Source organism: Erigeron canadensis, chromosome 3 (assembly GCF_010389155.1).
Source record: "Erigeron canadensis isolate Cc75 chromosome 3, C_canadensis_v1, whole genome shotgun sequence".
In the NCBI taxonomy this organism is placed as follows: Eukaryota; Viridiplantae; Streptophyta; class Magnoliopsida; order Asterales; family Asteraceae; genus Erigeron; species Erigeron canadensis.
This window is the reverse complement of record NC_057763.1, coordinates 29,261,451-29,278,418: the sequence shown is the minus strand read 5'-3', so window position 1 is coordinate 29,278,418 and position 16,968 is coordinate 29,261,451. Positions and strand designations below refer to the sequence as shown.

At 34.2% G+C, this 16,968-nt stretch overlaps 2 protein-coding genes across 2 annotated transcripts; both read right to left on the bottom strand.

Moving 5' to 3' along the window:
* Window positions 1–454: 454 nt before the first annotated feature.
* On the bottom strand, window positions 455–3,560 carry LOC122590932 (ferredoxin--nitrite reductase, chloroplastic). The gene is made up of 4 exons (XM_043763108.1): window positions 3,103–3,560; window positions 1,901–2,255; window positions 1,525–1,813; window positions 455–1,429 (listed from the first exon to the last, which is right to left on the bottom strand). Exons 1-4 carry the CDS (start codon window positions 3,503–3,505, stop codon window positions 689–691), a joined length of 1,788 nt encoding a protein of 595 aa, XP_043619043.1. The 5' UTR covers window positions 3,506–3,560; the 3' UTR covers window positions 455–688.
* Window positions 3,561–8,264: 4,704 nt separating this feature from the next.
* On the bottom strand, window positions 8,265–13,766 carry LOC122594402 (glycoprotein 3-alpha-L-fucosyltransferase A). Its single transcript, XM_043766866.1, has 7 exons — window positions 13,152–13,766; window positions 12,009–12,166; window positions 11,050–11,291; window positions 10,809–10,913; window positions 10,290–10,446; window positions 8,863–9,087; window positions 8,265–8,740 (listed from the first exon to the last, which is right to left on the bottom strand). Exons 1-7 carry the CDS (start codon window positions 13,605–13,607, stop codon window positions 8,482–8,484), a joined length of 1,602 nt encoding a protein of 533 aa, XP_043622801.1. The 5' UTR covers window positions 13,608–13,766; the 3' UTR covers window positions 8,265–8,481.
* Window positions 13,767–16,968: the final 3,202 nt, after the last annotated feature.

The window sequence follows — 16,968 nt, the reverse complement described above, 5'->3', positions numbered from 1 at the left end:
AAAATTAGTGTACATGGTGATAGAAGGTGCAACTAAAATGCATAGAAAGTTGTCAAGAAGAATAATCCAAAACAAATGTTACTTGAATCCAAGTATAGTTACAAGTAACAATAATATGAAACCGATACTGCGCATGACCTGCTACACATATATGCATACAACTTTTGCGCTACTCCTTCAAACATAAGAATGTGCATTGTAGTGTTGGTCTACTTGGTCTTGATGTGTAGTCAAAACTTTCTAGTACTTATACTTTTCCTGCTACGCCTTATACGTAGATCATCTGACTAAATGGCTTAAAAGGTAGTCGTCATTAAATCTAATTTGTATGACTACTAGATTTAAGATGATCTAATCTGGAAATGACCATCTTATGTCTTTAACAGAACACGAATCATGTATCTCACAAAGTCAGAACCTGCAAGTCATTTCAAGATCAAGAACTCACCAAACATTTCAAAAGAATTTAAAACACTTTTATTAATGAGAAGGAATATATTATAGCACTTGAATCCCAACTTTTACATATTATTATTACACAGCTACTTAATTAGCAAAAAATTAGAGATATGTGTGGAAGTTTGCACAACATTAAACTTACAGAACCTCTCTGCAACATAACAACTTTTACTTTTAGCCCTCCATTTCATTTGGATGTACATTTGTTACCCGTACACTAATATTTTCTTCATTCTTCACCCTCTTCTCTTTCTCTTGGGACAGCACCAAATTTCTCAACCATAATATCCACTACTAAAGACACCAAGTCCTTACAAGGGACAGCCTTTTTATAGATATCACCCAAATGTGAGTCACTTCCAATTCTACCTCCTAAGTAAACATCAGCTCCTTCAACAACCTTTCCGTTTTCGTCTCTAGTCATGCAACCCATAAACCCTATATCCGCAACTTGAACCTGCCCGCATGTGTTTGGGCAGCCTGTCCAGTGCATCCTCACTGGACGGGTCACGGAAACAAGTCTTCCCACTTCTTCTGTAACCTTCAAAGCACGAGCTTTGGTCTCAATAATAGCCTGACCGCAAAACTGGTTACCCGTGCAAGCCACTAACCCTTTCATCAAGATAGGTGGCTCGGGTAAAAACTTTTCTTTTAGAAGAGGTTCGTCAAGCAAAGCTTTGACTTTTGAGTTTGGTACATTTGGTAGTATGATGTTTTGTTCCACCGTTAGACGAAGCTCCCCTGAGCCATACTCGTCGGCTATCCGTGCCAACTCATCCATGTCATCGGCTTGAACCCGACCAACAGGGATGTGAAGGCCCACAAAGTTGAGGCCCTCTTGTTTCTGTGGGTTCACACCAAAGTAATCCCTTCTTTCCCATTTTGGGTCAATTAAATCTTCAGAGGATGCTCTCTCCAATGCTTGTTCGGGCATTCTCTTTACCACTTCTGAGCGGAACCCTTCTACACCCTGCACCCGAAAGTAACCCAATTTAGTTTCAAAAAAGCCATTTCAACAATGAAAACATGTAGAGATCAATTAACACATTAAGTAAGATCACGTACCAGTTCATCAATCAACCACATCATTCTCGTCTTTTGCCTATTCCCTCTGGTACCAAGATCACGATAAGCCTCAAGAATCGCCCCACAAACTGGGATAACATCTTCAGCTGGGACCCATGCATCAAGAGGGATAGCCTCAGCACATCTCTTCGGGCTAAAGAAACCCCCAACCAACAAATTAAACCCGAATCTGCCATTTTTCGTAGCTGGCATGTAAGCTAAATCGTTGATGTGAGGGTGTTCATAAAGATCATGTGAACCAATCACACACACATTCCATTTCCTAGGCCTACAAAAAACCATTCAAAAGTCAAAATGTGATTCTTTTTTTAAAACCAGAAAGTAAAGATAGCACTACAAGGTCCAAGAATCTTACAAGTTAGTAAACTCTGGATTCCCTTTCGAATTTGCAGTGATGTATTGTGATAATAAGTTGGTATAAGGCCTCGTGTCCACGATCTCATACGGGTCAATCCCTGCAAGTGGGTTCCCAACAGGGTTCCTAACATTGTCCATACCACTTTGTAGGCTTGTTAAACCAACTTCATCAAGACCCTTTAAAATTGCAGGTACATCAGGTAGTGTAACACCGCGAATTTGCCAGTTTTGGCGTGTGGTAACATCAGCACAACCCTGCTCACCATACTGCTTAATTACACTAGCTAAGTATCGAGTTTGGGCACTTGTTGTTACGCCGTTTGGGAGCTTCAACCTCATCATAAACCGACCATCTACATATACCATTAATAAAGCAAGATTAGAGCTTGAAGTTATCAAATTTGAATCAAATATTAATGGGTATTTCCTTACCTGATCAAAATATTCCAGAAAAACAGTTCTTGAATCAAAAGATATGATCTTTATGATGCCACAAAGTGACTGATGAAAATCTGAATCTTGGGAATAGTTTAAAAGGTTTAGGCAGTATTTAAGGTTAATGGATGTGTTTTTGTTTGAGCTAATAATTCAAGTATAACCCGATTTCAAATTCTTTTCGAATACAAAGTTATAAACTTTATGGTTTTATAAAGTGACTACCCAAGTCAGGAATCTTGAAAATTTGTTAAAAAGTTCAAACAGTAATCAAAGATTAATGGGAATGTCCCTGTTTGGGCTATAGATTCAAGAATAACCAAATTCTATGATCTTTGTGATGCTATGAACTTATGAAGTGACTAAACAAAGTTGGGATCTTGAAGATATACTAATAGCTACAAACAGTTATAAAGATTAATGGGAATGTTCTTGTTTGATCTAAAAATTCAAAAATAGTCAATTCCCAATAGGTTTTGAATCAAAAGTTCTGATCTTTATGATACTATTGACTGGAACATGACTTTATGATGGTATGAAATGACTAACAAAAGTTGAAATCTTGTTATAAGGTAGTAACTTTTAATATGGATTAATGAGTATTTTCTAGTTTGATCTAAAGATTCAAATTTGCAAACATATAGTTATGATCTTTTTATGGTGCTATAAAAAGCAACTAAGCTAAGTGAAGATGTTAAAAAAAAGTATGTATAAATTATAAAAAGCACATCAAAAGATGATGAAAATGAAATGGAAAAAACTTACATTGATGCTTCCTTCTATGAAACAAACCAAGCCATTTAAGTCTAACATCAACATCATCTTTAGTATCTTTAGACTTATCAATATCTTCAAATGATAATTTAGCAAGATCTTCAATACCATTTTCCATAAACAACTTCATTGGTTCACTAGCAATCTTAACTTTTTCTTGTGGATTAATACCTTGTCTAAACTTCTCTTTAAGTACATAAAAACCATCTTTTTTTTCAACTCTTGGCTCTAGTCTATCAACCAGCTGATCATCAACTGAGTGAGTTGCACCAGCTGGTGCAGGGGAAGCTGTTTGTGATGATGGTGTTGCATATAGTCTTGTAGAGGTGATATTGGATATGGGCTTGTTGAGATATGAATTGGGTGTGAAAATTTTGACTGAAAAAGATGACATGTTGCCGGAAAATGAAGATAATTTGTGGTGATGGTGGAAGAAAGAGAAGTGTGGCCATTTTTGTAGGGTGAATAAGATGGGGGTGATGCCTTTTGGATATTGGTAAAGGGCATGCGTTTTTGTGTTTTAATCATATGGCTATGAGGAGAAGGAAGATACAGGGCAACGACAATTTTAGATCGTCTATTTTTGTCAATGTTTTGTCATGGTGATAAAATGCAACTAATGTAATATGGTAAAAATTCAACACTAACCGAACTAAAAATAGGTTGGATACTTTATTTCTAGGGATAAAAGTCAAGAATTTCATCTTTTATCTCTTGCAAGACGGAGGTTCTTTATTACTATCTTTTACAGAACCTGGAAGCAGCTTCTCTACATTATCGTGGTAAAGATGTGATTGTACATCGTAACTTTCTTCATATATCGTCGAGGTATTGAGACCCAAATCAAAGTAACTTCTCTAACTTTCAGCTATTCAATAGACATTATGCAATAAAGTTTTAATTAATTTTAAGAAATTAAGAGTTGCAATTGGTCAATTAAGATTAAGTCAATTATTTTTTAGTATATATTAAGATTAAAATTAAGATACGAGTAACATAACAATACAATATAATCGTGGCTCAATCAACAAGCCAAGACATTACTCCAAGTCTCTAAATGCTATAATACCTCCACCCAATATGAATTGAACCTTGGATTAAACAACTCAAGAACATATTATATACTTTTCGATAACCCACTTGAATAGAAACTTATAATTTGAGATGTATATCACAAGTACTTGTATTATTGTATTGATCATTTATTAGGAAAAGGAAAAGGTTTTCTTAATTGTTTGAGTCATCGAATCTTTTCAAATAAACTAAGTCATAATTCATGTAAAGTAATATTTTTCAATTGATCCAAACTAGCATTGAGTTACTTATTAAAAATTCGCAATACTGAGTTGACTCTTGGGATTATACTGTGGAAATAACACAAAAATACTTCAATTTTAGAGTTCTATAACAAATTATTGTAAGTTGGCTTTATACAAACTTTAGAATAAAAGGTTTAGTATAAACTTCAGAATGTAAAACTTTAGGATAAACTTTAGAATATTTTATAACTTAAACCCTGAAAAGTGAAATCTGAATAGCGAGTACTGGCTATATGATATACTTTTCCAAAAGAAAAAATAATATTGTTAGCAAGAATAAACAATTCTATTTAAAAGAAGTTGAAATTTGAAGTTTACCAACGTAAAAAAAGGTCATCTTAGTCGACATTACTTGGTAGTTTCTATTAGTCCTTTGATAGTTACTATTTGGACTAAAATGATTAACATATTTAATTAGTTTTTCTTAAAAGTAGAGACAATAGTTTGAACAATGAATTAAAGAATTACTCCGTATATCATAGTTTATATTAGTTCGTTCGTATGATGATATTTGTGATATGTAAAGGATGATTGAGATGTGAAGGTTAAGAAGGCGTGTGGGTGTGAGTGCGGCTGTATAGAAGATAGAAGAGGCACACTCTTTTGTCTCTAAATTTTCTCTAATATAAATCTTAGAGTTAGGCCTAATTTAATCCACACGATCAATGGAGCCAAGCCAGGCCAGGCCTAGCCGCCACAAATTCCATGTGCTCATTTCATTGAATTAGAACCTGGTTACAAATTTTTAGAAAGAATAGTCAACCACTCTAAATATCTATTATTATTATTATTATTATTATTATTATTATTATTATTATTATTATTATTATTATTATTATTATTATTAGACGGATGTTCGATGGTGGTAGCGACGGTGGTGTGACAGGGGCGGCAGTGGTGGCGGGGGTGGTGGCATGGTAGCGAATGTAAATTAATTTATGTAAGAGGGGTTAATATGGTTATTTAATGATTAGAGGATCTATATTGTAAGTTATTTCATTAAAAATATTATAGGTATATAGGTGAAATGTATAAATTAGTGAATAAAGAAAAAAGATAATATTTGTAATGTCGAAGTCTTAATTACTTAAAAAGAGAAAAGTATAATTGTATGAATAATATTTGATTTTATGTTATGTTATACGAGTATTAAAGTTATTTAATTGATCTTCTTAATAAACTTTGATTTAATGTCAACGTCTATAGATCATTTATCATTATACTAAAGTTATTTAACTGGTCTTCTTAGTAAACTTTGAATAGAATGGTGTTGAAATAGAATCAATAATGTAAGTTTTTTGTATGTTTGTATATCATTGATGTTATTAGGGGAAAGAAATGAAAAGTTTATATAAGACGAATTATAACATAATGATAAAGGTTTGTTATGTTGATTCTATTCTAAGATGTAATGGAAAAATAATAGCCATCTCCATTAAATGCTTTTGTTAAATGGTTTTGAAAGAATGAGATTTCTTAAGTAATAAGTCATTTCATTACAAATTGCTAACCAAACACATTTTGTATTCCTGTTTTCATTTCAGTCTACCAAACACAAAGAAATTCTATTGGCCTTCATCTGTGTAGTTTTTTTCTTATCCGATTCTTTGTAATTAGCACAATTTTTTTTTTAAGTCCTCACAGTTACACAGTTAGTTTTGTTATATGACTATATACTTCGAATTCTAGCTCCTGGTGACTGTCTTGATACAATTCTGCCATTGAAAAACAAAACTAAAGATATTTATTTATATGGGTTATAAACTAGTACTGTAAACCTGTAATAATATTCTAAAGCACAATAAATAATAAATCAGCATTTAACATAAAAATATATAATGCTGCCTTTTCATTGGTTAGTTGGTGGTGGCCTCACAATCACTCGATTAGCCACATCCCTAGTGTAAAAGGAAAAGGAAACAAATACAAAAACAAAAAGTGTCTAAATGTCTATGTCACCCCAAATTTCTAACAGTGAATATTTGTCTTCCATTCTTCCTCATTTTCGATTACTTTTAGGGAAGCATAACAATTTTTTGGGTTACTTCAATAGGGTTGTATTCATATGGATCCTTCAAAAATAATAGAAATCAAAGGACTAATCTAAGCTCTTGGATCAACCATCATCAAAATCCAATCAAACATGATTGGTTACTCTGGTGAATTACTCTGGCGACATTGTCCAATCATATTTGATTGGTCAAGTCAATCAAGCTTGATTGGTTATCTCGGCGAATTATCCGGTGAATTACTCCGGCGACATTTTCTAATCATATTTGATTGGTCAAGCCAAATCAAGCTTGATTGGTAATCACTAAGACACTAACGTCGTCGAATCTTCTCCGGCGACTTCTCCGGCTAATCAATTTTGTTTTCGGGTGGATGCGGAACGGGCCAGAGTCGCTTATCCGTTCTAAACTGACCGTCAAGAGACGCATATGGGAATGATATTGAGTTTATGGGCGGCGATCGAAGAGATGGTGGAATGTGATTTTTCCGGCGACACTGTGATTTTTCTGAGCTCAAAAACAGTGTTTATTAGCTAGGGTTTGTGCGGAATGTGTTTCTAAGTGATTTGGTACAAGTTTCATGCATTAATTCGAAGAAACAACAAAGCTATAGTGTTTTTAATTTTTCTTGTGAGTTTTTCAAGTTTCCGGCGAGTATAGATCGGATTAATTTCTGGTCAGGGCTTGTTCGCGGTGTGATTGCGAGTGTTTTGGTGTAAGTGTGATGTTCTAATTCGAAGGAATGAATGTTTTATAGAAGGAGAGTGAGTGTGTGTTGGTGGTGGTGGCGGTTGTATCGCCGAAGAAGGAGGAAGAGGAAGTGGTGACGGCAGTTTTTATCGCCGGTCAGAAAAACAGGAAAGAGAGAGCGAGAGTGAGAGTGAGAGTGTGTGTGGTGGTGGTCGTCGTCGTCGTCGCCGGTCAGAGATAAAGGTGGAGATGGCGGTAGTTCAAGATCCCGTCGCCGGAGATCGGATACCAATTGCTTGGATGCGTTTGAAGCCTCGAGATTAGGAATGGCAATGGGTCGGGTTCGGGGCGGGTAGTGTCAAGCCCGAACCCGATAAGGAATATGCGACCCGAACCCGACCCGATACCCATCGGGGACCCTGTCGGGGGTAAAATAATGCCCCAAAACTTAAAACCCGACCCGATAAAAATAGTTATTTTTCAATAATAATTACCAAAATCTTGTATAATTTGAGAAATGATTTTACATGCTCTTGATGTTTTGAGAAATGGATATACAAGTGTGGAATGTAGATACAAATTAATTGATATAAGTGTGAAACATTTAATTACAAAGGTGAAATATAAATTAGAAACTAATCACTTATAAGTATATATATATAGGTATTGATATCGGGACGGGTCGGGGTGGACATGCCCAAGTCCCTGCCCCGAACGGGTTCGGATATCGGGTATTCTCGTCGGGTATTGGGTTTCCCCGTCGGGTCGGGTTTTTTTTGCCATCCCTACTTGAGATGACTTGTAGAAAAAAAGCTTTCTAAGACCGTCGCCGTTGATGGAAAAGCAAGGGAGAGAGAGAGTCAGATTGTGTGTGTGTGTGTGTTTGGTTGGGGGAAGGAGACGAGGGGAAGGGGAGGGGAGGGATATAAAGGGTAGGGATTTATTTTTGAGGGGATAATCCAATAGTCAAGGTTTGTCCCATGATTTTCAAGGAAAATTCAAGCCTCAAATGAACAATTCTCTACTTCAATAAGCCGAATCATGGAAAGATTAAAAATGCCATATATCACAGAACAGAAACAATCTTGAAGGATGTAAACCAGAATTAAATTTCATATCAAAAAACAAGAAAACAGACGCACATGAAAATTCAGATATCTCTTTAATCACTCGTGGAGCTACAAAGAAAATACTATCAAATATTGTGTATAATAATACGCTCGAGGTCATAATGTAGAATTGAATTTTACATGTTATGATTTCCATTCTCAGGGTCAAAATTACACATTTCCTCTGGTTAAAACTTGAGTGTCTCCTTCACGTACTCCACCGTTTAAATGAGATGTGCTTAATTACACAAAGATTACCTCAAATTTTGGGCACGGGTTGCTTTTAATGTGCGCTTTGAATGCAGTATTAGAGTTGAAACTAAATGTGTATAAAGCTTGCCTTTGTGTCATGCCAACAGGATATATTCTGTAAACTTTAAGCACATTCGCATCACCTCTTAACATTTCAGGCCTTTCATTTTTCCAGACGGGTTCGTGTTTTAATGAATTGAACTTCAACAAAACAGCAGTCTCTAAGGCCTCCATGGTCAAGTTCCCGGACCTGCACCAATAGAATAGAGATGTCAGCCAAATTTTTTATATGAAAGAAAAGTCGTTGCTTATCATAAACTGTAGCAATCTGTAAAGTATGTTAAACGTTTTATAGAGAAATATGTCGTTTACCTCAAAAAGACAGACTCCATCTTGAATCTCCCTCTTTCTCTTACAAAAATGTGATATACGGTTTTGGAGCCTCTTGTACACTTACAAAGTCGTTTGGGCACAATAGTTTTTTCTTCTTCCTCCTGGATTCTTGTGGCAAGAAATATACATAAACGGCAAGATGAATGAACAGCAGCCATATCTACAAGGGCCTTGAAAGAATCAGAAGGCCCGTCATATTTCCATCTGTCAAATTTAGCAGAATAAATCTCATGATAACCCACTACTTATATTGATCCCATAATAAGAATGCGATTAAAAAATCTGGCATGAATAATATTCGTTCATGTAATGCAAACAATGAATTAGTAACAGCTAACAAGTCTTTATAATTATATTTACAGTTGATCAGCACACAAAAAAAACAAACTAATTCGATACTAATTAACCCATCTGACATATTTTTATTAAATAAAAGTTTTATAGTTTAAAATTAACCAACTAGACACTCTCGTTAGCCAGATCTTTATACATGATAACATGGTATGCCAAGCTGGACATATGTGTATCAGTGTATGGATTTTTACTACCCCATTGTACTTCTAAATGAACTCTTTGATATGTACCATATATTAAACAACTTCAATCAAAAAAGTTATAATTATTAATAATTCATGTTTCGTGTATCAGAATTTGGCTTTTATTATATTTCAGGTTTTTAGTTGTACATCACACACACAATTTGGTTTTCTATGAGTAGGTCTATCATGCCATGTACGTCAACCAATATTATCTTTATTTTTGGATAGTCATGTCAATAATATGTTTTATTAACCAATGATAAAACCAGAATTTGCTTAAGTGGTTAATCATTTCCGTGGTCATCAAATCAATAATCTCCTTATAGTGAGTCAAGGAGGTAAAGTTTACGGGTCAGGTGGGCTAGACCTGACGGTTTTGATTCCTTTTGTTGAATTTAAAAGATAACTAATATGTTAGCTATGTTACATGACAATATTATTATAAATTTATGAAACTATAACTATTCCAGAGAAAGTAATTACGAAATTATAAGCATTTAATCATGGTTTCAGTCACCTTCAACCCATTTGACTGGTTTCACTCTCGGCTGCAGGGTAACTTAATAAATTTTACCCATTCGACCTGTTAGATAGATAATTTTATCTGAATCAACCCGTTTTTAAGTAAATGAGTTAAAATTGCTACCTATCACTTTTATGCTTGTATTTCTATCACTCAATTGTTGTGTCTATTTACAACGCTATATTTCCTGATTGCAACCAAAGCATCTACAAAAGTTACTGACAAAGTAGGAAGAAACATGTTGCCCAGGTGTAGCATGGCCAAACGTTTAGAGATTCTCCAAAAATAAGCATGCTGGGTCAATTATCATTTAACTAGAAACTCAAAACAGGAGAATGACTTGCCTTAGCGATTCATTGTAGGCACTGGGGTTCTCTGCAAGAAATTTCATGGTCTTGGCAACTGACGCAATGTCTTTTAGGTCCTTAATATGTAAAATAGAACCGGGTGCAGGAGCAAAATCGTGAATATTTGGCGTACCAACCACAACAGGAACAGTTCCTGCAGAATTCAGAGTAGCTTCCCTTTAATAGCATGCATAACTAAAAAAAAATGTTTTCAACTCTAATCCTGTATATATGCTCATTCTGTTCCAAGCATAAAGGGAAGGTGCATGGATTCAGGTTGAAATGGGCCATTTTTAGCACAGGTCGAAATGTGACTGGACCAGTAGGCACCGCAAACTCTTTTTATCTTATAACGACTTCGGACAACCTTTAACCCATTCAACACATTCCCCTTTTAGCCAACTTTTTTATTTTGACACTCTCAAGAAGAAAATCAGAAACAAAAAGTCCAAGGTGACTTTTTTATTCTATAAATTGAGATAAAGAATATCATCCAAACATAATCATATTCAATACCTGCAACAAGGGACTGGAAGAACTTTTCAGTGACATAGTCTTCCTCATTAGAATTTTCAAAAGCCAAGCTGAATTTGTAACGCTTCAATGCTTCAACTTTATTCACTGCCAAGGAATGTTCGTATTCAAATTTGTTGCAAAGGAAGCTATATAGAGCAACTAGAAAATATGAACTCCAACTTTTGTAACAAAGATCAAAATGTTGATCTACATAGAAATTGACAGAAACTCAGGTTCTTACCATTCCCATTACGGTTTCGGTGACAACCACCATAAGAATCGATCTTGATGTTAGACTTTTCAAGTCCTTCAAGGGCTTGTAAGCGGAAATTGCGAGCAGCACAGTTTGAAATAAACGCAGCTGCCAATGCTTTCTCAGTTTTTGGCTGAACTGGGGCCATTATATCATACTCTGCCCATGAAAAATAACCAACAGGGACATCTGAGGAGAGACTAGTTGTCATAACGACGTTGTATCCTTTTCTGAATGATTATAACACTGTCAGAAATGTCTTTATACTGATTCTAAATTATCTGACTCATGATGTGACAAAAGGCAAGTACAAAAGGCCCGTCTTATCCTTCTCGGAATCTCGGGTAGATAGATAACACTTGCTCATTAAATGTGGGATTAACAAAGAACATAAAATAATATTAGAATTAGTAAAACAAACAAGCAAATGTCCAACAACACTCCCTCCAATGAGTAAGCCGCAACAAGAACACACAACTCTTAAACCTTTTCAAATCACCAACACGTATACAAAACATCTAGTAAAATAATCAAGACTACATGTTCAAAGTGTTTTCCTTCAACACACTCTGATCTGCAGAAGATACTTGATAATCATAGATTGATACTTACTGATTCATTAGTTAATATGTCTTCATATTATTGATACTCTTAACTTAATACTTTTCTAGTTCACTGTTCGGAAAAAAACACATTTCTAGTTCGCTATTGAAGAAAATTCCTTTTCTAGTTCCCATGTCAACTTATCATATTACAGTTAAAAATATATATTTATCTTCACATGCTCAGACCACCAAGTATACACTTATATGTCTTCTAAGTTAAACACAGTAGGACTCACGAAATATATTTAATCCCAGAAATGAAACGCAAAGAATGTGGACGGTTTAACCAATGTCATTGTAATACATATATTTGATGGATTATCTCAGATAGTGCTTACCCACCGTCGTGCGGTAGCAAGATTGTTCTCAGGATAGTATTCAGCGGATTCCATTGAACGGAGAACGCCAGCTGTCCCTGCACCGTTAGGCAACCCAAATGCAGCATCAGCCTTGTTGTTGTTAAATCCAAACTTGCATTCCACAGCACAAGAGTTCCAATCCTACAGGAACATATACATTTGTAAGACTACTCCAGAAAACATATATTGCAAGACTACTATTATTATATGCAAAACCACAAACTGCTTGAAAATGAATTAAAGTTCCTTTTGACATCAACTATCACTATTCACTATGATAGCTGATTCAAGTCAACTATTTCACAACTTACTTAAACCACCACCAAGGTAGTCAGGCGTCCTAATGAAATACTGAAATAGCACGTCCAAATCTCCCTAGGCAAACATCTTGGAGGTGGCCGGAAGGGTTTAGTAATGATCACCCAGGTTAGACCACTTACATCTTAGTAAAAACCAGGTAACCTAAATGGAAAAAACCTAATCTGTTCACCCGTTTACTTACTTACCAACAAGTAGTATCCTTTTATCAAAGTTTAACAACTAAAAACAACATCACTATCATTATGCATATATCCATAATGATTGTGATGTTGTTATCAGTTGCTAAGCTTTAATTGAAGGTGTGTATATACATATACGGAAGGGTTATTGTGAAAAAGACCCAATTCGTGAGAAGGTGGTGAAGGCCCTAAAAATTCATCAAATTGAAATTGTGCCTCGTTAAATCATGTTTATGCATCATAAAAATCAGTTTTTTGTGTCGAAAACGTCTTGTTGATCAACTTCTTATGCGCATCACATAGTAGTGAAAATGTGATGCACATTTTCCATTTTGGGCACAAACATTGAACTGTATAAAAACACACTGTAAAAACATTTTAAATTTTTGATAACAAACTTTGGCAACGACTATAAAAAGCTGCATAAAATTTAAGGAAGCCGGATTTTGCACACCCTTTATACTTGATCCTACTCCTATAATGAAAAGCAAGGCCTTTTGAGGGAAATTGTTTAAGGGAATTAAGGAAGCAATCCAGTGGAATATTCAGTGAGTAATATTCACAGACCCAATACATATAGATACAAATATATACATATGGATATAGATATAGAAATATATACAAACCTGCTCAGCACCAGTAACAAGAATAGGCTGTTTCTTAAAATCCCTAGAATACACAAACTTATCTACTCTTTCCAACCACTCTTCACAGCTCTCTCCACCCTCATCCCCATCTGGAAACAACCCCAACACTGACCGATCATTTCCGGCGACATCTCCGGCAGAAGTAGAACTAGTAGTAGTGGTAGTAGTAAACTGATAAAAAGAATCAGCCCAGGAATTAAAAAGATCACTACTTTTTATCAAATCTAAACGACCCAGAAAGCTTATTTCAGCTATAAATACTAAAACTAGAAATAAAGGCAATAAATTTGACCACTTTTTTCTTGAACTGTTATTATTATTATTATTATTGTTGTTGTTATTAGAAGTTGATGATGGATTGGTGGTGGTAGTTGGTAGATGGGATTGAGGGGTGTTTCTTGATGGTCTTTGGAAATTTGGATTTAAGGAACTCATGGTCAAAATCAATGAATGTATGTGGGTGTGAGATTGTTTAGGGTTTGAGATGATGAGTCATGTGAAAGAAAAACAAAATGAAGAAGAAGAAGGAGAAGAACAGGTCAAGTTCAAGGTTGTTTGGTGGTTTTGATAGTTGAATGTTGAATTTTGTTTGACTTAGAAGATTAGATGAGGTAGTATAACATGCCAATTAACAACTCCCATCATCATAATTGTGTTTTATTGGTGGATAGGAATGTATAAAGTGTTGAAGGGTATAAAATATAAACTATAGACGAACATGGTATCCGTGCATTGCGGAAGCGATAATAGAGACGGTGCTCTAGTGGTATCGGTGATGGTGGTGGCGGTATAAATTGGTGTAAGTTGATGTAAAGGTAATTGTGAAATATTTAAAAAAATAAAAACTTAAAGTGTTAATTATTAAAATAATGGTTTAAGGTGTAAATTAATTAATTAAGGGCAATTTGATAACTTACAAAAACTCTTTCCATAATGGCTTTTTATTAAGGGCAATTTAGTGTTTTTGTATGTAACATTTAATTAACATTTTTTATTTGTAGGGGATGAATAATTTTTTTAAAGGAGTATAGATTAAGGATGAACATATAACATAATCCGTGATTCAGTCCGGATCCATTCGAACTCGACCCGAATTAATCCAATTGATACGGTAATGGCTCAGGTCACGAGTTCGATTTAGTTGGGCGTTGTCGGGTCGGGCTTTAATAAGTGAAGAACAAAAATCTTTTAAACCACATAATCTAGTTGAACCCACTCAAACTCACCTTCTCAAAGGGGTAACAGGTCGAGTCAAGGGTTTGATTTTGTTGCTTTATTGGGTCAAAGGTTTGCATGGATCGAGTCAGGTCTTGACCCATGCACATGCCTACTATAAAGTATTGAAAGATCTATACTTTATACATTATTGTTGAATAGTTTGAAGAAAAAAAAAGATATGAAATGATCATCTTATTCTTAGTAAAAAATTTACGATAGTAGTCCTTTATCTTCTAAAATATTCTCACTACCCTTTTGATCAATTAACTTTACATCAATTACCACCACTAGTCGCTGCCACCATCACCGCTCGCCGCCATCACCACAGTCGTCACCAACACCACAATACCGTCGCATTGTCCTAGCATCCATTTATCTTTTAAAATATTTTCACAACCACCTTTACATCAGTTACAATTATATCAAAATATACCATTTGACACCACAACCACCACCCTGCCATCAACACCCATCGTAGATACCTCCATTGGTATTTATTATCCAAAGTTGTCCAATGTATAAACAGACTTTTTTTTATAAATGATAACTAACATAATAACAATGAAATTATATATACTTCGTACTTAACAAAATTATAATGTTAGAAACATATATTAGTTTTTTTGTTTACTTATTATTTATGATTTGTGAAATGTTCACAACATTTTTAATAAAATTTTAGTTAATTAACTCTTCTCAGTTTATATATATATATATTATGCGAGCACTATTCACATATGAACATAAGTGATTTCAATTATAATTTGATTTGTTCATATGTGATAAATTTGTTTTTATACACCATTCACATACAAACATCAATTTATAATTTAGAGGTTCTCATGGTTCTTCCAATTCAAATAGTTACCAAATGAACCTTTTTCTATATATAAAATTTTCAAATTATATATATAATTTTTTGGGAAAATGATTTATGATGTTAACATCATCTTTGTTGGATAATGTTGCTCTCACAAACTCACTTAAATCATTTTCTACACATGTCAAAAAACCCCTATGATTTGAATGATTTGTGAGAACAACATCATCCAACCAAAATAATGTTAACATAATCCAAGTTATCCCCTAATTTTTTTATATAAAATTTTATTACTATGCCCTCTTCAGATATGTGATCCGATGAGAATCTGGTTTGTTCTTCATCTAGGCCTCGTAGATATGAAAGAAAGTGTATTGTGATGAAATTTAAATCATCAAATCAGAAATTTTAGTATGGAATATGGATTAAACTTTGGACTTGAGGACTGAGGAGAAAAGTAGAAAACTAATACACATATTGGGCTAGAAAAAATATGGACCCTAATAATTTGAAGGGCCTGAGCAACTAAGCTTCATAAAAGACATATTTAAATCGTTTAAAAATTTTTACGAGTGACTATGATACATTCAAATTTTACGTATAAGATGTAGGTTTGAATCTTTTCAAATACGAATTCATAATGGATTGAAATTATCTAAAGTTATTCCAACTTCATAAATGAAATTTGAGTAACTTCAACCATTGGATTAAATCCAATGATCAATATTTAAAGTTGATGTTTTAATTTTGACCATTGGATTTAATTCAATTGTTGAAGTTACTCCAACTTGAAGAGAATCATAATCTATTACTCCTTACTCGGAATTTCTAGTTGTTTGAGAGAACAATGTCGGCTCTATAATTTTGGCATATAGCCGATTGCCAAAGGTCACCAATTATAATGCTATTGGGTTGAAAATACTATTTGGAATATTGTTTTACAACTAGGTTTGGACTTAAAATACCTTACAAATAACAACCTTCTTCCCTATATAAACATAGACAATTATTTTGTTAATTAAAAAAAAAATAGTTTTAAAAATATTGATTAAAAAGTTCGATTCCAAAGAACTATTGTTTTTGTACATATCTAAAGTAGATAATTATTTTTTATAACTCAACCATTTACAAACCTTTTAGTTAATGATTATCGGCCCCAAGCCCAGTAAAAGGATGAAGATTTGTGTTAAAGACTTTAAAGAAAGACGCTTAGATTAGCCTCGTCTAAAGCCATCAAAATGATGGAGCCGGCCGTGAGGAGCCTAGTGGGATATTCCTTTGGCACCATTACCCGACTTGTGGTAATAGTATCCGGTTTAGACAACCAATTATCTATTTTACTTTTAAGACTTTAGCGTTAGTTACGAGAAAGAAAAAAATAGATGTAGAATTACTCAAGATATTTTTGATGAAAAAGGTTAGTTAAAATGCGTGACACATGTTGGCAACTAAAAGGCAAATTGGAAACGATCACTTGTTTTGTGTTTATTTAATAAATAAGTAATAGGGTGGTCCTTTTTACATCTTTAGATAACGATTAAAGACAAAAATAGAAGATACTTTGGTAACTATTTTCACGTGAAAGTGGAAATCGTCTTGCGATTCTTGTGTCAAACTAAACTACTAAAGTTTTCACTTTTTAGGTTCAAGAAAATGATTACATATTCTTAGGTTAAGATACGTGTGACGCACGATACAGTAATTAAGCATGTTATTTTTAAAAAAGGTTTTAGGAAAACAAATGAAAAAAAAAAAATT

Coding starts and splice junctions, on each gene's coding strand:
- LOC122590932 (XM_043763108.1), bottom strand. CDS start 3,505: ATGTCATCTTTTTCAGTCAAAATTTTCACACCCAATTCATATCTCAAC. Junction 1,814..1,900: donor AATCCAGAGTTTACTAACTT/GTAAGATTCTTG, acceptor GGTTTTTTGTAG/GCCTAGGAAATGGAATGTGT. Junction 1,430..1,524: donor TGTGGTTGATTGATGAACTG/GTACGTGATCTT, acceptor TTTCGGGTGCAG/GGTGTAGAAGGGTTCCGCTC.
- LOC122594402 (XM_043766866.1), bottom strand. CDS start 13,607: ATGAGTTCCTTAAATCCAAATTTCCAAAGACCATCAAGAAACACCCCT. Junction 11,292..12,008: donor AATCTTGCTACCGCACGACG/GTGGGTAAGCAC, acceptor ATAATCATTCAG/AAAAGGATACAACGTCGTTA. Junction 8,741..8,862: donor ATGGAGTCTGTCTTTTTGAG/GTAAACGACATA, acceptor CTATTGGTGCAG/GTCCGGGAACTTGACCATGG.